Source organism: Pempheris klunzingeri, chromosome 4, assembly GCF_042242105.1.
Source record: "Pempheris klunzingeri isolate RE-2024b chromosome 4, fPemKlu1.hap1, whole genome shotgun sequence".
In the NCBI taxonomy this organism is placed as follows: Eukaryota; Metazoa; Chordata; class Actinopteri; order Acropomatiformes; family Pempheridae; genus Pempheris; species Pempheris klunzingeri.
In genome coordinates this window covers 19,589,850-19,606,662 of record NC_092015.1, presented here as the reverse complement: position 1 = coordinate 19,606,662, position 16,813 = coordinate 19,589,850, and the positions used below count along the sequence as shown (strand labels likewise).

At 39.1% G+C, this 16,813-nt stretch overlaps 2 protein-coding genes across 2 annotated transcripts; one reads left to right on the top strand and one right to left on the bottom strand.

Moving 5' to 3' along the window:
- Nucleotides 1-1,484: 1,484 nt before the first annotated feature.
- Nucleotides 1,485-3,351, bottom strand: lbhl (LBH regulator of WNT signaling pathway, like). Its single transcript, XM_070829410.1, has 3 exons — nucleotides 3,280-3,351; nucleotides 2,556-2,850; nucleotides 1,485-1,555 (listed from the first exon to the last, which is right to left on the bottom strand). The coding sequence occupies exons 1-3, from the start codon at nucleotides 3,349-3,351 to the stop codon at nucleotides 1,485-1,487; spliced, it is 438 nt and encodes a 145-aa protein (XP_070685511.1).
- A 9,181-nt stretch (nucleotides 3,352-12,532) lies between these two features.
- Nucleotides 12,533-15,225, top strand: polr2i (RNA polymerase II subunit I). The gene is made up of 6 exons (XM_070829438.1): nucleotides 12,533-12,695; nucleotides 12,874-12,928; nucleotides 13,350-13,423; nucleotides 13,955-14,029; nucleotides 14,684-14,735; nucleotides 14,965-15,225. Exons 1-6 carry the CDS (start codon nucleotides 12,634-12,636, stop codon nucleotides 15,025-15,027), a joined length of 381 nt encoding a protein of 126 aa, XP_070685539.1. The 5' UTR covers nucleotides 12,533-12,633; the 3' UTR covers nucleotides 15,028-15,225.
- Nucleotides 15,226-16,813: the final 1,588 nt, after the last annotated feature.

Genomic DNA, 16,813 nt, shown 5'->3' with positions numbered 1-16,813 from the left:
ACACCTACTGCTGTGGCACTTAAGTGTCCTTGCATGAGATGAGTGAAGTCTCTCTCTCTCATCTCTAACGTGATGTAAGAACATGGTCTTATTTTCATTTCCTCATAAAACATCAGCACAAACATTGACCCCATTAAAGTCAACGCCTAGCTTCTTTGCAAGTATTATAAATGTAAATGTAGTGCACATTACTAAACAATACTGTGGGCTTGTGAAAGCCTGAAAGAATGTAGTCAGTGATGATGTACTAATATGTAATATTCTATGTACTATAAATATGTAGGCCTACTATTTCCGAAATCTTAAAAAAGTGACATAAACCTCAGAAGCCCCAAATAATTCCCTGTATTAGTGGGACAAAATACTTTATTGTCAAATTCATAATAATCATTTTACAGTAACACAATACATTTTCCATATATACAAGTTATTCACAAATCAGCCTACACACAAATTAGAGTATTACGGCACAACTACCATTCTCACTGGCGCCTACAACTGTTGTCATGAAAAGCAACTAAAGCTGCCCTCCTATTTTTGGTCCAACATTCATGACAAACAAACTGAGTGTCCAATCAAGTCAATGTCCAACAAAAAGAAAGAAAAAAATAGCCTCTGACCAGTGATTTCTGTAACCTTGTGGAAAATGCTGATTTGATAATCAATATCAATCAATCAATATACTTTATTAATCCCCGAGGGGAAATTCCGACAACATTAGTCAGTATTAGTCACTCGCATAGCGCACAATGAGGCATCTGATCTGTGATATGGCTGCCTCATTGAGGAATTTCGATCAAATAACATAACCACTGAATGTGGTCGGTGAAAAACAGACAGGACATTTAACAGCGCTTTAATAAAAACTGTTCATACTGAAGGAATAACCAGGTAAGTGTATCTAGACACGTGTTGGGGGTCAAAATGATGATCAGACAAACGTGTAATACAGTACAGGCTCTTATCTGTATCAAAGACAAAGATGAAATATAGAAAATGAACAAAGCACAAACTAAATAAAATTTGTTGCCATGGCAGGATGTTCTCTTTTAGCCCTTAAAAATGAGGAAATAACAACAGAAATGAAACACAAAGTCACGGCTTCAGCAAGATTTTCTCTAAAAATACAAATACAGCAAATGCACCCTGTTACTCAATCTTTGTCACCAGCGTCAGCAAGCTGACTTTTGTGTGTGAGAATGTGTGTTTGCGTATTTGTGTCCATGTTCAGGTTCCCCCGTGTGCAGGCATGTCTGTATATGGCTCCTCTTGTGTGCATTGATATAAAGATAAATGCCCCAGTTGTCATGTAGCTGTTTATCAGTGCTTTACTTGTGTTTTCTCCTCTTCATCAACATTGGCTTTCAGTTCACAACTCGCATCATCTGTCATTGTCAAACTCTCAGTTGCTATGTTTTGTCATAGTTTTTGCCACCCTTCGTGTCATGTGTACCACAGAGTCATCAGAGGTGAAGAGTTGTCAGTCAGTTGAGGGCCGGAGCACTGCTTGGTGGAAGCGTGGGGGTGTCATCTCTAAAAGCATCCGACTGAAGGTCTGCAGAAAGAAACATATGCTGTCTTTATGTTGTGTTTTTCCAAACATTTAGCATCAACGCATTTACTGTATGCACAATATGATGTTGAACTTCCATTTCAACATTAATTCTCGTAGATTCACAGTCACTCCAATTAAGTTTTGACCTCTTGTGAATGTAGCATGAGTGTATTTTTCAAAAGGCAACAAAAAATGCTTGTAGCGTCTTTCTGCGAGGTTATATGCAACATCAGAATACAACTCTCAGAGTACAGTTCTTCCTTTGAATGTGGCTGCATTATGTATTTTCCCGTTCAGGCTTTAATCTGAAATGTATTGTCTGATTTAATATAATCTTGATGTGCCTGTTGAACTTGCAAATATTACTGGCATATTGCTAACAGTGTTCACGGCTGTTGCTGGATATGTTACATATGGAGTTACTAAAAGACACTAGGAATTTGACTTTAGGTGTTTTGGGTTGTTGCTAAGATGTTTTCTAGTGGATAACTTGCCACTTATGCAGTAATACAGCATTATAATATAATATAATACAACTACACACACAATTTTCCCCAAAAAATTAGAGCAACTAGGTGCAATGGAAATGCTGACTCCATGTACGTGCTGTAATGCTGTACTAGCTCTGTGGTTTGTGGTGGCCATGAAATTTGAGTTTGTCAGCTGGATAGTATTTCACTCACACACACAAACATTATCCCACCAAAAATTAGAGCAGTGAAGTGGAATAAAATGATGACTCTGTGTGATAATCCACTAGATCTGTTGCTGGTCAGTTTTTCCATTAAAGGTTTTTTTTTTTTTTCAAATAGGGCAGGAAAACAAAAATCTGTGCTGTTTGCAGTTCTGTCACGGCCACTGATTTGGGGTTTTCCATACTTGTGATTACCTATAAAGGCAAATACTTGTGTGAACATGTTCTACCAAACTAAAATCAAAATATTTTTGCAATCATAAGAGAGAGTGTATGACAGAAATTATGATAACCTGTTAAACCCACCAATGAGTGTCAAGCCTGGCTGCTGGCTCAGTATAACTGACGTCTCCTCTTCCTCCTCCTCGTCTCCCCAGTCTGCGATGTTGGCTGGGGGGATGCACTGCTCCAAGAACAGGTCCTCCTCGTCTTCGTCCATGTCGATGTTGTCTGGAGGCCAGCGTAGCTCTCCGCTCTCCACCTCACTCACCTCGGTGGGTTCCACAACGATGGAGGGCAGACGCTCCTTCTCGTGGTTGTGGTCCAGGTTGTTCAAAGTCGTCTCAGGGCCCAGGACAAGCTCAACAGGTTCAGGGAAGATCTGGAGGGGGGAAGGGGGAAGTCCTGACTGAGAACTGAGCTGAAAAGACACACTGAAAGTAAGTTCTGCTTAAGGCAACATCGTTTTAGTTGAATTTCTAAATTTGTTTCAGTAGTTTTGAAATCAGGTATATTTTCTAGTTTTGATACCCATGTTGACTAATCCTTCAGATTTCTTCCTCTCTCTCAGTCACACACACACACATACTCACACAGAGAGACACACACGTACACAACCTCTTAGATTTTGTGTACTTTTTGTGTCTCACTTCAGCATTTGTGTCACCACTGTCATGCAGTGGGTTACAAAACTTTAGCTTTAAATGTAATAAATGTAACATGAAATTTAATCTACAACTGTTATATTGTCTTGATGTGATAAATTCAACTGCATTGGGTTGCAACACTACTGCAATTATTCGAAACATACCTGAAATGGCAATCGGTGGTCCTTCCTCTGCATGTCTTCACAGTCTGGATCTTGACCGATCATCTCCTCCATTTCTCTGCAGAGGTAAGAAAGCCATAATGAGCCTCTGCAAAGGGACATGTGCCATTCTCAGCATGGAAACCTTTTCTCCCCTTTGTAAGAACTCACTTAAACCTTGAATTTCCCTTGGAAGAGCCAGGACGAAGCCCCTTGGGTAAGACCTCATTACATTCATTCTATGACTCTGAGATTATATGCATCTCTAAATGATCACATGAACAGCTTCTACATCAAATAGTATTTGCAGATATGTAGATCTCTGGATGTCAGATCAATGATGTCTGATACGTAGGGCAATGTAACAAACAAACATCTACAGTGGCTGATAATTAATTCAGGTTAATTCAGCCTACTGGTGGCTTACATGGCCTTGTTACTGTCACTCTGGCATGTCTCTCTGCACAACAGAGGTCCACAGTTGGACATTCAGAGGCACTGCATGAAATTATTTCATGTTTTCTATGACATGACATTATTGCCCCCCTCACGCCCCAGAGTTATAGCTGAATTACATCACAGTATCCAACATCCCAGGGTTTTGATTGGACAGCAACCAAAGTGGATTATGTCCTCTAACTCTAACATTTCGGACAGGGAGTCCAACAGAACATAATGTGCTGTTATGGCCTTGTCAGCTCCACTCTCTACAAAGGGCTGCAAGCCTTGGAAGCTGAAGCCTTTCAAAGCTCCTGTAACATCTCTCAGCCACTATTGGCACCATTTGGTGTGGCCTTTATCAGACTGTATGTTGGGTGCACAGTATCTGTGAAGCAGTCACTTGTTTGAGCTACAAGCACGAGCCTGTGTCCACGTCCAACGTCAATCTGTTTATGGTCTCCAGAAAAGCCGACGAGGGATTAAGAAGGACTGAGGATCTGTCCGAATCCTCTTTTTATCCCTCTCTCCTGCTCCCTCTTTCTTTTTCTCACTGTGTCTCGGTATCTGTCCTCTCTCCATAAGTACCAATCATGGTTTGTTGTCATTCAGAGGTCTGGTGTAATGACACAATCTGTTAAATCTTGCTTACTGTTTAATGAAATTTCAGTTGAGACACATATCTAATCTCCAGTGCTGTTTTTAGACCGTGTGTCGGGTACTTTTTGGTATCGTCAGCAGCAGGCACATGCTACGTCAAACTAATGTGGTAAACCAAACTAGTTTAAAAGAGCTTGTGAATTCTTCTTCGAAATGTATGCAGATTTTTTGGTATGTCAGTATTTCCTGCACAATATAACTTATCACAACAAAAACACAAGGCAAAAAAAATCAAAGCACGCTAGTTGCTTTTAGACATTATGAAGAGAAATCTTATTATTTTGCTTTTAAGAAAATTGTGCAAAAATTACACACAGATACCTTTTTAGCTATGCTAGTGGCATAGCTCTTCAATGGACCACTTTGGTCCAGACTGAAACATCTCAATAGCTGTTAGCTGTCATCACGTCAAAATGTGCCCGCAAAACCTCCCAAACTAACCACACTCCCATCAGCCTTAGCTGCGCTGATGCTAGCATGCCAACTAAAATGGTAGTGTTAGCATTGTGAGCATGTAAGCACCGCCTTTTAGGCCTGTTCTGAGATATACGGAACTTGAATCAAATTTGAATTATATTGAACAATTCTTTATTTTGATTATATGCTAGTACACACTTGTGTCTGTCTAAAACTGGTTTAAAAATAGGCCTCCATAATGTCTGACACCGACAAGAGTGCTTGGTTGCTTTGAACATGTCACACAGAAGAAGAATTCATGGTGTAAACAATCAAGAATTTCAAAAGAATTTCACCAATATGTTCCTCCACCCTTCCTTCCTCTCTCTCTCTCTCTCTCTCTCTCTCTCTCTCTCTCTCTCGAATTGATTGAGTTAATTTTAGCAGGTTTTTCTGCCCGACTACCTCAATATGGAAGATTTTGGTCCTATCAACATGCTGAAGCTGATTGTATAATATGACAAGTGAAGAAACACTAAGCCAGTTTGCACAACCATCAAAAACGAGGACACCCTGTACTCGTCTAAATAGGATCAGCTTTGGGAGAGTGCTATCATTTTTGACCCACTTGTGAATGTGCGCAGTCCTACAATTCAATTTCTGATATTATGCTGCTAACAACTGTGTCACACTAAGCCGTTTGTGTGCCACCTGGGATGGAAACTTTCAGCAGCTATTATGATGAAGCAGATTAACCTCCATGTAATCCGTCTCATATACACTCTTTCTAAACACCTGCATGTTTCAGCTCAGTCAACAATCACAATTTGTTTGTGCAGCCTACTGTACTTTGCATGCCGAAGGTTCAAACATGCAGTATACAGTAAGTATGGTTCCAAACAAACTGCACTTTACAATAAAAGATATATTATGAATAAAATGGTTAGACTTTACAAATTACAGTAGGATATAGAGCTCAATGAAATGATAAAAAGTGATAAGCCTCATGGGAAGATTTAACTAGCTTCACTCCATCTGCCTGGTCCCACAAACCACGTGTCATTATGATTTATAGATAGGAACAAGGTTGCAAGGTTATGACCACAAACCAGATGATGAGCAAAATAGATATGTACATGATGTTTCTTTTCACATGGAATTCATATCTCATCAGATAGTGGAAACTGTAAAATAGCAAATGAAATGGTAAGAATTTTCTCCCTGTTTCCATCACAGACACTTTCTGCTTATCATCGGATTTTTGTATTTCTACAGTCATTCAGATATAAAAGGGATAAATGGGCCATAACCCAGTGAGTAACATCCTTTTAAGCATTCTTGCAACATCCTGTTCTTATGCAATGACTGAAACTCTGAGGTCCAGTTACAGCACGTCACAAGGGCGTTCTGTTTAATCAAAGCTATTTTTACACTTATAGCAAACAGTCCTAATGTTGCAGACCAGCAATGACTCGTAAAAATCTTCACAACATTCAAACCTCCGAACCTTTTCTTATTATTTTCTTTCGTCTCCAAGCTTTACACACATCCCTATAGAGAATGATGTCCATTCACACCCTTCAACACATGCTCACACGCACACTAAACCTCAGTCATAGTAAAAATACAACATATAACTTTGAATTAAATTCATCTCACTTTTTTGCTTTGTCCTCTCTTCTATGTCTCATTTCCCACTTCCATTGACACTGAAGTTCATGTTTTGGGGTTGATCAATTGTCTCACTTTTTAACCTCAATGTTGTGTTACTGTCTTGCACTAAAAAAAGAACACACATAAAAGCATTTACACACACAACCACATATGAGCCTGCGGCAGAGTTGATTTCTGTAAACCTCTGAGCCTCCTACATCTGTAATATATCTGTTCTAAAAAGTGTCCTTACCATGAAGTAGGATTTAATGATCTAAACCTTTTGTAGGACATTCCAGTAGTTTAACATCTTGTTACTTAGTACCATGGATAGCAACCCAATGTAAATCAAACTAGATTCATTGCTTTCCTTCTTAATCTATGGTATAAATAGGCTGATGTATAATATTTGTAATATTATAGAAAAGATCTGTAATGTAATGATATAAAGCTCCAAGCCTTATATTATTTATATAAAGCTCCAAAACAGATACTAAATGGAACTTGTAGTAACGTTGTTTTTGGATGAGAAGTGCTGAGAAGGAATTTGAATATGTACAATTTAATTACAAAACCAACAAACTTCAACTGCTCTTGATTGTATGATACATTTGAAAGCCACTAAACGCACCTTGTCGTACTTTGATGGGGACTTTCGGGTGCGTTAAGATTCACACTTACTCATATATCAAGCATCATCATCAAGTATTTGGTTTAAGAGCATGCTGAGGACATGAAGGGGATTTCAGCCTGGGAAAAACTCAAGTCAACAGTTGCTGATGGTGTCAATGATATTACTCGCACACATACACAAACATTTAAGCAGCCTCTTACCCCTCACTTGCAGTCAGGCAGAAGTCTTCTCCATCTTGGCACAGCTCCACAGTGGTGAAGCCTGGCTCCTCCACAGTGAATGCAGATGATACGAGAGGGGGTGCAAGAGGAGGTGAGCAGCTCCCACAGCATTCCCCCTCCGCAGGGCCCTCAGTGAGGCTATTGGCCTCCAGGGCTAAGCCGGGATGGGGGGGCGGGGGGGGTGTCCCAAACCTTCAGATATCTCAGGAGTTTAGCAGAGGATCAGAATGTGGATGTGTGACTGGTTTCCTTCCAGTTAGGGCGGCACCTGTCTCACTTGTCCAGGTCAGCGCTGTGTCTGTCTCCCACTTCAAAGCCTACAGGCGCTCCCTTGTATCCAACTTCCTTCCTCATGCCTCTCTCAATATCCCTCCCTGTCCCACCCCACCCCACTGCTAGGCTTTGGTGAGGAGCAGGATTAGCGTCTCTTTCGATTACAGAGGCTGGATGGGTGACGTCAGCCAGGCTTGACAGTCCCCTGTGATGAGTTGGCGCACTGGGTCGCTGGTACATCTGTAAAGAAATATAACGGGCACACAGATGGCACGTGGCCCCACTGTTGGCTAAATTGACTCCGGAGGAGCATAACTGTTCACAAAACGGACAAGAAGAAGTTTGACATATCTTAATGTGAGCTCCTTTCTATCTTCCCCCATCCTGTCTGTTTGTCGGCCATGCCTCTCTCTCCCGGCTCCCATGCGCCTTTGCTCTATCAGTGGATTTAGATTTGGGCGATTCATGGAATTAGCTCAGGGATCAAAGGCTCAGGGGTGGGGAGGGGACAGATATATATATATATATATATATATATAACAGGCTCCAACTATTGCTAAACAGACAGAGCACTGCTAACAGCAGTGTGTAATCCCCTCTAAGTCAGTGTGCTATATATGGAACAAGGTAGTGAAGGAGCTAGTGCAACATGAAGGGCATCCTGCTTCTGCTAAACTATGAGTGAAAAAAAATTCTGAGCATCCTCCAAATAAGTCCTGATTATCACAGTTGAAAACATCTGTTTGTAATCACCCCGTTCTCCTTCACTTAGACAGCGCTTTTGCCCATTAAAATAGAAAGTGTGTGATGCACTTTGAAACATTGAAAATACACATGACCATTACGGTACCATGTCAAATGCAGCTTTCATTAAGAACCACCTTATCAATACTGATCATAGTTCCAGTTCAATCTCCTTCAGTCTTCTACATTGCTCTGTTTGTAGTGTAACAATTGCTCAAAGAATTGGTGCAGAAAATCAGCAGAGACTGCAGCAACTGTGAGCCGCTCTCTACATACAGTGTATTATACTCTATAGACTAACTGCAGATGACCGTGTTCAGACCAGGTACATGGAGAACCGATAAAGAAAAGGTTTAATATATCCATGTGCAACTACAATCTTTTTACTGTAATTGCAGTCATGTCTCCTATGAGGGCAGCTCTGTACCCATTGGTCTGAGATCCCACCACGCATTCAGATTAATTGATTGATCAATTGACCCACTGATTGATTGATTGTACCAGATACTGTAGATAGATTAGGTAAATAGACAGGACCCATTAGATAGACCCATAATTCCTTTTAGCCTTATTGAAGGGCAACACTCTGCACCCAGACAAAAAACATACACACCTTTGCCTCTGTCAAAATGGCAAAAATGTGCCAACAACCACTCTTGTTATTCTTTTTCTAATTCACTTCACTAATTCATGGTGAATTTGTTGAAAGTAAGTTCCTTGTGTCATTGGAAATGTCAATAAAATAATCAATACTATCCTTCATCAGTACTGTTATTTGTTTTGGAGACCTCACAGCACCTGCAAACAACAATTTTGAGAGGTGTGTGCATGCATGTGTGCAGTTTGGATGCATTTCTGCCTGTGTCTGTATAAGACTGTGTTTTGTGTAAGTATTGATCCAGATATTCACAGTTAAATGTGTGACCATTATTAGGGCTTGATTATTGTTTTGGCTAGACCCGTTCCAGAAGAGCCAAAAAAAAAAGCTAATTTTGTTGCTAACCAAGTAAGCCACTGCTCATCTAACACACATATTACTGCACAGACTCAAGCAGCAGATCTATGTATTCTGATGTCACCACCACAGGAAGAGTAGTTCAGCTCAGTAGACCAGCTCTCTGAAGGAAACAGGGAGTGGTTAATTTGAGGTGTCATAGTCGACATGAAACCAACGCAACAGAAGATAATGATACTGTATTTGTTGGGTCTCATTTAGGGTAATGGAGTCAGTGTCAGAATGTCCTTATTTGAAGGAGTGAGACGAAGGAGTGTGAAATATTGCTGAAATACTTGTGTGACTACGCTTTAATCGTAATTTAAAATAAGATAAGATATTCCTTTATTAGTCCCACGATGGGGAAATTTACAACATTACAGCAGTAGTGGGTAACAAGAATAGAGCGTTCAGTACAATACAATACAAACAATAAATGATAAACTAGTAGACTGTGATATAAACAGGAGATCTAAAAATATGCACTGTTTAGCCAGTTTACAATGCTGATTATTAAATGATAACAATGAGGAGGATACACAGCAGAATGTAATAGATTGTTTTTACTATACAGTATGTTTTGGTTATATTTTTAATAGTGTTTAGGTGCATTGTATGTTTTTGTACTTATATAGATATTTTGTGTTTAAGAGTGAACTTAACGGCAATTATGGCCTGTCATTGCATCATAAATAACACTTTCTTGCTGTGTCTTGAACATTTAAAAATGTTATACATTTCTGATCAAGCATAGTGGTTTATGACAAGGAGGGGCACCCTATAGAAATCACTGAAATTCATTTACAAATAACCCCTGAAAGCAACCCCTGGTTTATTATGGATTATTGTTACATTTGTGGTTCTTTCATGAAGCTGGGACAGCATGTAAATATGTCTTTCAACAACAAACAACACAGAAAATACCAAGAGCATGACAAACCTGGAAATTTAATATCTATACTCTGAATACTAACACTAAACTTTACTTTTGAAAACAGGAAGTCCATAATTAGCGCTGACCAAACTCTCTCTATAGCAACTCTGTGGTTTTATTACTCAACTAGCGAGAATTTGAAGAATCCTACAAACAATGAGGCCCATTCACCCGTTACTCCACTGCTTAAATCTGGAACAACTATAAATACTGAAATTGATCATTCACCACAGGGCAGTTTTTATCATGTATCTAGTCATTTTTCCTGCACAGTCACTTGGAGCTGCATGTGAGATCCTGATGTTGTTGTAACATGTCTGCTGTCATCCTGTGCCGTTAAGTTCTGAGACTATCTTTGCACCAGTGCCGCTTCCTTCCGTTGTCATCATCTAAATTCCTCTGTGTCAAAACTACAACATGAACACTGTGTTTTTTTCTCTATGATTATATTAAATTGCCTGGAAAGCAATGACCAACGTTTTCCGTTGCTTATTCTAAGAATCAGAATAACTTTCTAACATGGTGCATCAGCAGGTGGACCTCTACAAGCCAGAAACACTTGTGTCAGCTAATGGTATAAACATAAAAAAAACATTTAAAAAAGGCAGCAATATCGAATATTTTGATAGTGACTGGATGTTTAATGCTGCATAGTCTCACCTCATCCAGACATTTTATATTGTCTTCTCAGTTCAATTTTGCATAATATGTAGAACATAAATTGTATTACTGAATGTACATTAATGTATTTTTATATCAGCATTTTTTGCCATGTCATCCTCAGTCCTCAGTCATGGCAGATGACAACTCATCTACACTTAGTAAATGCTTTACAAAGTGAATAAATATGTATATGTGATCATGACGTGAAAAATGTCTGCATCCCTGTACATATTTTGCTTAGATGCATGTGCAATTTTATTTTGTAAATATTTAGAAAAGGAATACAAATGAGTTTGGGTTGCAGTCTTGGCTTTTATATATAGAGAAAAATGAAACAGTCATACCTCTGTTTTCAATTGTAGTAATAGACTGTTGCAGAGTAAATGTAACCTCTTTAACATTATAAATACAAATGACAAAATAACAAATGTATACTATTTTAAATGTCTGAACATCAGTCCAATCACCAACATTGACTTTGCCCACTTTAGGCAGACCCATAGCCTTCGATGAATGTCGATGACAGCTACCAAAAACAGTCTGGAGTCCTGAAGTTCACCAGTGGAGTGTTTAATGCAGCTTTTTTTTTTGACAGCCTGACTCTTCTACAATTGCTGCACATCTCTTCCACTAGAAGTGCTTGATAAAAAAAAAAAGAGCTTGGAGAATACGGACAGGAAGTTGTGTTTCAAATCTTTTCAAGTTTATGCAAAAAATAAATGCACTGAACCGATCATTACATAGATTTGTGTTGTCTTGGTCCTGCTGTCATTGTATGAATTCATCTGTATTGTTATACTTTCTATTTTCAAAATGTCTCTGCACCAGTTAGAATAGTTACAGCTGTACAACAAGGTTATCTCAGAGTATCTGTAATCTGCCTGCATCTGTCATTTTATACTGTTTTATAGAACATGTTAGCGAGGAATGACCCTTCATTTAAAAAACTAACATTTACATAAAGATGTTCTGTTTTTTTCTGCAGTGTAGCTCCTCCCTTGTAATGTAAAGGTTTCAAAAGAAACTTTGAAATTGAATGAACAGGTTGCACAGTGCACCCAGAAATCTGATGAACAACTTGTGCTGTGTCTTTGCTTGTGTCTTCGCGTGCAAGACAGCAGCAGGTATGAGATTCTTTGCTCCCAAGTTGGATTTCTCTTATTCATGTTAACATTTGCAAAAACACAAAGAAATCTTGTAAGGACTTGCATATTATTACTTGCAAATTATTCTTATAGAGTTTGCCTTAAAACTCCACCCTTTTAATTGTCATACAGTCCCTATCTGTCTTGTCTTGTCATGGGATAATAATAATAATAATAATTATAGGGAGATGTTGGTGTTTGTGACAGACACATAATGGGTTTAGTTTTACAACACAGTCATTGCTCTAATAATATTTTTGTCCCCACAAGGGGCCACTTCAGTGTTAGTCTTTTATTCTTTTAGTCTTTTATTATCATTTGAATTTTGTTACAATGAATATTACATTATGTTTTAATTTGCTCCATTCCATTACTAGTATAGTTTTGTATTGCATTAATGCCAACAGTAGTAAATACGCCTCAGAGTTGTTCAGTCCTCCCACACATGGAGGCGCTGTCTCAGAAATCAATACATATTTATTGGTGTGCGCATGCGCAGATGACCTGTTTTCAAAACAGAGGAAGCTACAGCGGCGGTAGAAGAACTGACCGAGCATCGTGTTTAATATTTGTCAGGTTTAGCTTCAAATAAAAGTTTTCCAATGGATTTAGACAGTGGGACATATGAACCAGGGTTTGTCGGGATACGGTTTTGTCAAGAATGGTGAGTTTGTACCCGAATAGTGGCCATGAACTGGGTAATTTAAGCTAGCTAAGTAGCTAACGTTTATGTGTAACAGCTGCACGCATGTTATCCTAAACATTGTGTTTATGAACAGCAAACGATGAGTCTCAGCTGAAAAGCTAAGAAGCCCACTGAACACGCTGACTTTGTCTTCCAGTAACAACATGTTGTACCCTAAAGAAGACAAGGAGAACCGTATCCTGCTGTATGCGGTAAGTTTACATGTAATAGCAAAGTTATTGCTCCTCCATACACGACTGTGGGACGTTTAAAATGTCCTCAGTTAGTCGCTTTTGTGTCACCTCATCCACTGCGTGTGAAACGGCCCCTGGAGAACCCATACAGGAGGCCAGACAGACATTATCAGACTAATCAGATATTCTTAGTCCTTGAAGTAATAAAGTATTTGAAAACACTTGGAACAAAGCACAAATCTCACGGCTAAAGTGGGATCAGTCCAAACATGCTAGTGGTTACATTGGAATAGCATAGATCTATGTACAGGGTAATTGTCCTGTGATAGTTTGTTGTTGTTGTTAAATCATACAGAACTTAACAAAAGGACAAAGACAGTGTGCTTAAAAGTCAAGCCATCGCATGCCTGTAATCATTTGCTGAATACCCTGTGCACAGTGCAGGAACTGTGACTACCAACAAGAGGCAGACAACAGCTGCATCTATGTCAACAAGATCACCCACGAGGTTGAGTAAGTAAAAGAAGTGAATCACAGAAATTACCCAGATCTCGATTAGCTTAAAACTGACCAATGGCTGTAACACTGTGCTGTTTTCAGTGCGTTTCATCTTTGCTTGAAAGAGCAACTGAATATGCTGAAAATCTTGTTTTTACTCGCCTGCAGTTGTTTTATCTTGCTGTAGTGATTCACAGCCATACACAAGACGCCGTGACATCACTGTAGCATGTCGTTACAGGTGCAACGTCTCAGTTGTACTTGTGTTACAACCATTACTTTTGCAAAATTGGTCACTGATAAATCAAGTTACACACATAAACCAGACATTTTCAGGTGAACACTTTGCTTGAATACAACAGTCCATTTAAGAATGGCTTTTTTTTTATTATTATTTATGTAAACACATTTTTACAATTATACATACTATTATACCAGCTAAACATAGCAATGGCGATGTTTGTAGTGTCCACAATAGTAAAACATTAAAATATTAGTATATTATGTCTGAATGTCATCTGGCATGTTTCTTCTGTCTTTCCAAAGTGAGTTGACACAAATCATCGCAGATGTATCTCAAGATCCAACGCTACCGAGAACAGAGGACCACCCCTGTCCCAAGTAAGTTTTATCATAATAAGTCGTCCTCACTCTTTCTCTCCACGTGTCTAATTGTTCATCTGTTTTTAAGGATTAAACTTCTTGTATTATTACTTTGGTGCAACATTCAGTTTAATTCAATCTTCTGACATTCGGCACAGAATAGCAGCTTAACAGTAAGTGATTTTTGACCACAAGAGGGCAGAGAAATTACTACTAAATTCCCAATTCATAGCAACAAGCCTTTATATACTCCACCGTGTCTCATGTGTTAACAAACAGTCACCTAGAGTTACACTCATACCAGAGACAGAACAAACTCCTCATTCTCACCACCAGACAAATGTATGCAGAATATTTACAGGGAATGCAGCCGTGTCAAATCTCAACAGATTCAACAATTGTGCTCACTAAACAACAACCCTTTCACTTTTACAAAGATAGATTAAACTCAGAGGTATTGGGTTTCATTTGTCCCTTCATAATTGCTTTTTGTGTACACTTTGAAAATGCCACCAGGGTTTTTTTCCCTGTATGAGCACCAGCATATATACCCTTGGAGTACACCACCATCCCTTTTGACTTAAACTGATTGTGAAATTACTGAGATGTTATGACACTGAGCGGCTGTGATCGTAGTCACGGTTTCTGACTTATTGCTGTGTCTCTCCCCAGATGTGGTCACAAGGAGGCAGTGTTCTTCCAGTCTCACAGTATGAAGGCTGAGGTAATGATCTGTGTTAATGAAATAATAATAATAAATAAATGAAATAATGTGAATAAGATTACTAGCTTTCTGTGGTCAGCAGCCTGCCTCATTCATAAAGCATTAACAGTAGTGTGCAGTATTGTGTCCCACTGCCCACTTTCATACCCATCTTGTCCTGTAGTTCACACATGTGGAGTTTGGATCTTAAGAAGTGAATGGAAGATCTATGTTGTGTTTCTCCTGACAGGATGCTATGAGACTGTACTACGTGTGCACGGCCCCTCACTGTGGACACAGGTGGACAGAGTAGAGCTGGTGATAATGAAGAGGTCTAACATTTGCATCTACAGTATTCTTTACTCTTGCTGTGCTGCTAATGTTTGTAGACCCTGAAGTTATCCCTGTATGGTGACTTGCAGTTTGTCCGACACCATCATGTGAATATAATGTATTAATAGTTTTTTAACACTTGTCATTTTCAAATGCGTTTTGTTAGATTAAAAGAATCAGATGCATCAAGTGTCTCTGAGTGTTTCCTGCTGTAATTACTCTCACCGTATGTTTCTTTCTCTGGTAAAAGCATGCCAGCTACTGATATTGCAAAAACAGATACAACTGACTTCCTCTTAAAACAGTCGTGGCTGATCCGTCTTTTTGACACTGTGTGGTGTTGACGCTGTCAATTCAACTTCGTATATTTCCAAACAACCTGTTGGGCAACTCAAGACTATTTCACAGGCAGTATTTGGTCCAAAGGCATCTGTGAACGGAGCTGTGGACCAAATAAGGTGAAAACAACCAGCCTTAAACTACAGATATTTGAAATAAGTAAATATACATGCGCGTTCTACTTTCAGCTATTTCACTTTCAATATGATTCTTATCACTTCCAAACTGTTTTTCAGTGACCATCATCTTAAGGCTGCAGTAGATTGCTCCTCAGTGTGCTGGTGGAGTGTTTAATGCATCTTTTTCTACTATCTGACTTGTCCAGTTCTACAACTGCTCCACATCTCCGCCACCACAAGCAGTTGACCGACAAGAATTTGAAGAATCTGGACAAGGGACAAGTCTCTTCTGTTGGTTTATTTGAGCAGGAATTTGTATTTCAAGTCCGCGTTTTTAGCTAAAGTGCCTGGAATTGATTTAAACAAAAAAATGCACTGAACCAGTCGTTACATAGATCAATGTTGTCTTAGTCCTGCTGTCATTGCCTGAATCACTGTATTGTTACGCTATGTGTCTTTTCAATGTGTCTCTGCACCAGTTGTATAGGTTACAGCTGTACACTAAAGTTATGTCAGAGTCAAATCTGCCTGCATGTCTCATTTTATGCTGTTTAGCAAGGAATGATCCCTCATTTGAAAAAAAAAAAAAAAAATCACAAAGAAGTTTTGTCTGATTTGCTCGTCTGCGGTGTAGCATCTCCATTGTAATTTTAAAGCTTTGGAAAAAAAAAAAAGTTGAATGAACAGGTTACACGGTGCACCTGGAAACCAGATTAACAAGTTACGGCTGTGTCTCTGCTTGCCTTTATTACATTTGGCACCATTCTCCTGCAAGACAGCAACAGGTACATGGCTCTTTACTCCCCACTTAGTTTTGTCTTACTCTTGCTAACGTTTTCAAATGTTAAGGATATTAAGATAAAATGTAAGATGACAAGATATTAAGATGAGAACGTTTGCTCATTTAATCATTGTTTTTAAGAGGTGTGGACGTCATCAGAGGTTTTCTTCATGGCTGATGAACCAGGACGTGGAGACAGCATTTCTCCAACAGGTGAAAAACAAACAGCATTTTAAACATAATTTTATTCCCCCTTAACCCCAGTGTCTGCCAACATTTCAATGTCCCACTTTGGAGAGAGTCAGAGAAACTGTCTGTTATGAAGCTAGTCCGACAGTGCTACACCCTGCTGGATGATTTGATGCTCACAGTATGTGGCATCATTACACAACATGCTGAGATATTTTTGAACATGTGACCACACTCTTGGTGTGTGTTATACTGTAATGTATGGTAAGGAACTGTACAAAAATTATTATGAAGATAAGCTACTGAGGAAACTGGGATAGTTGTGCATTTTTCTTTTT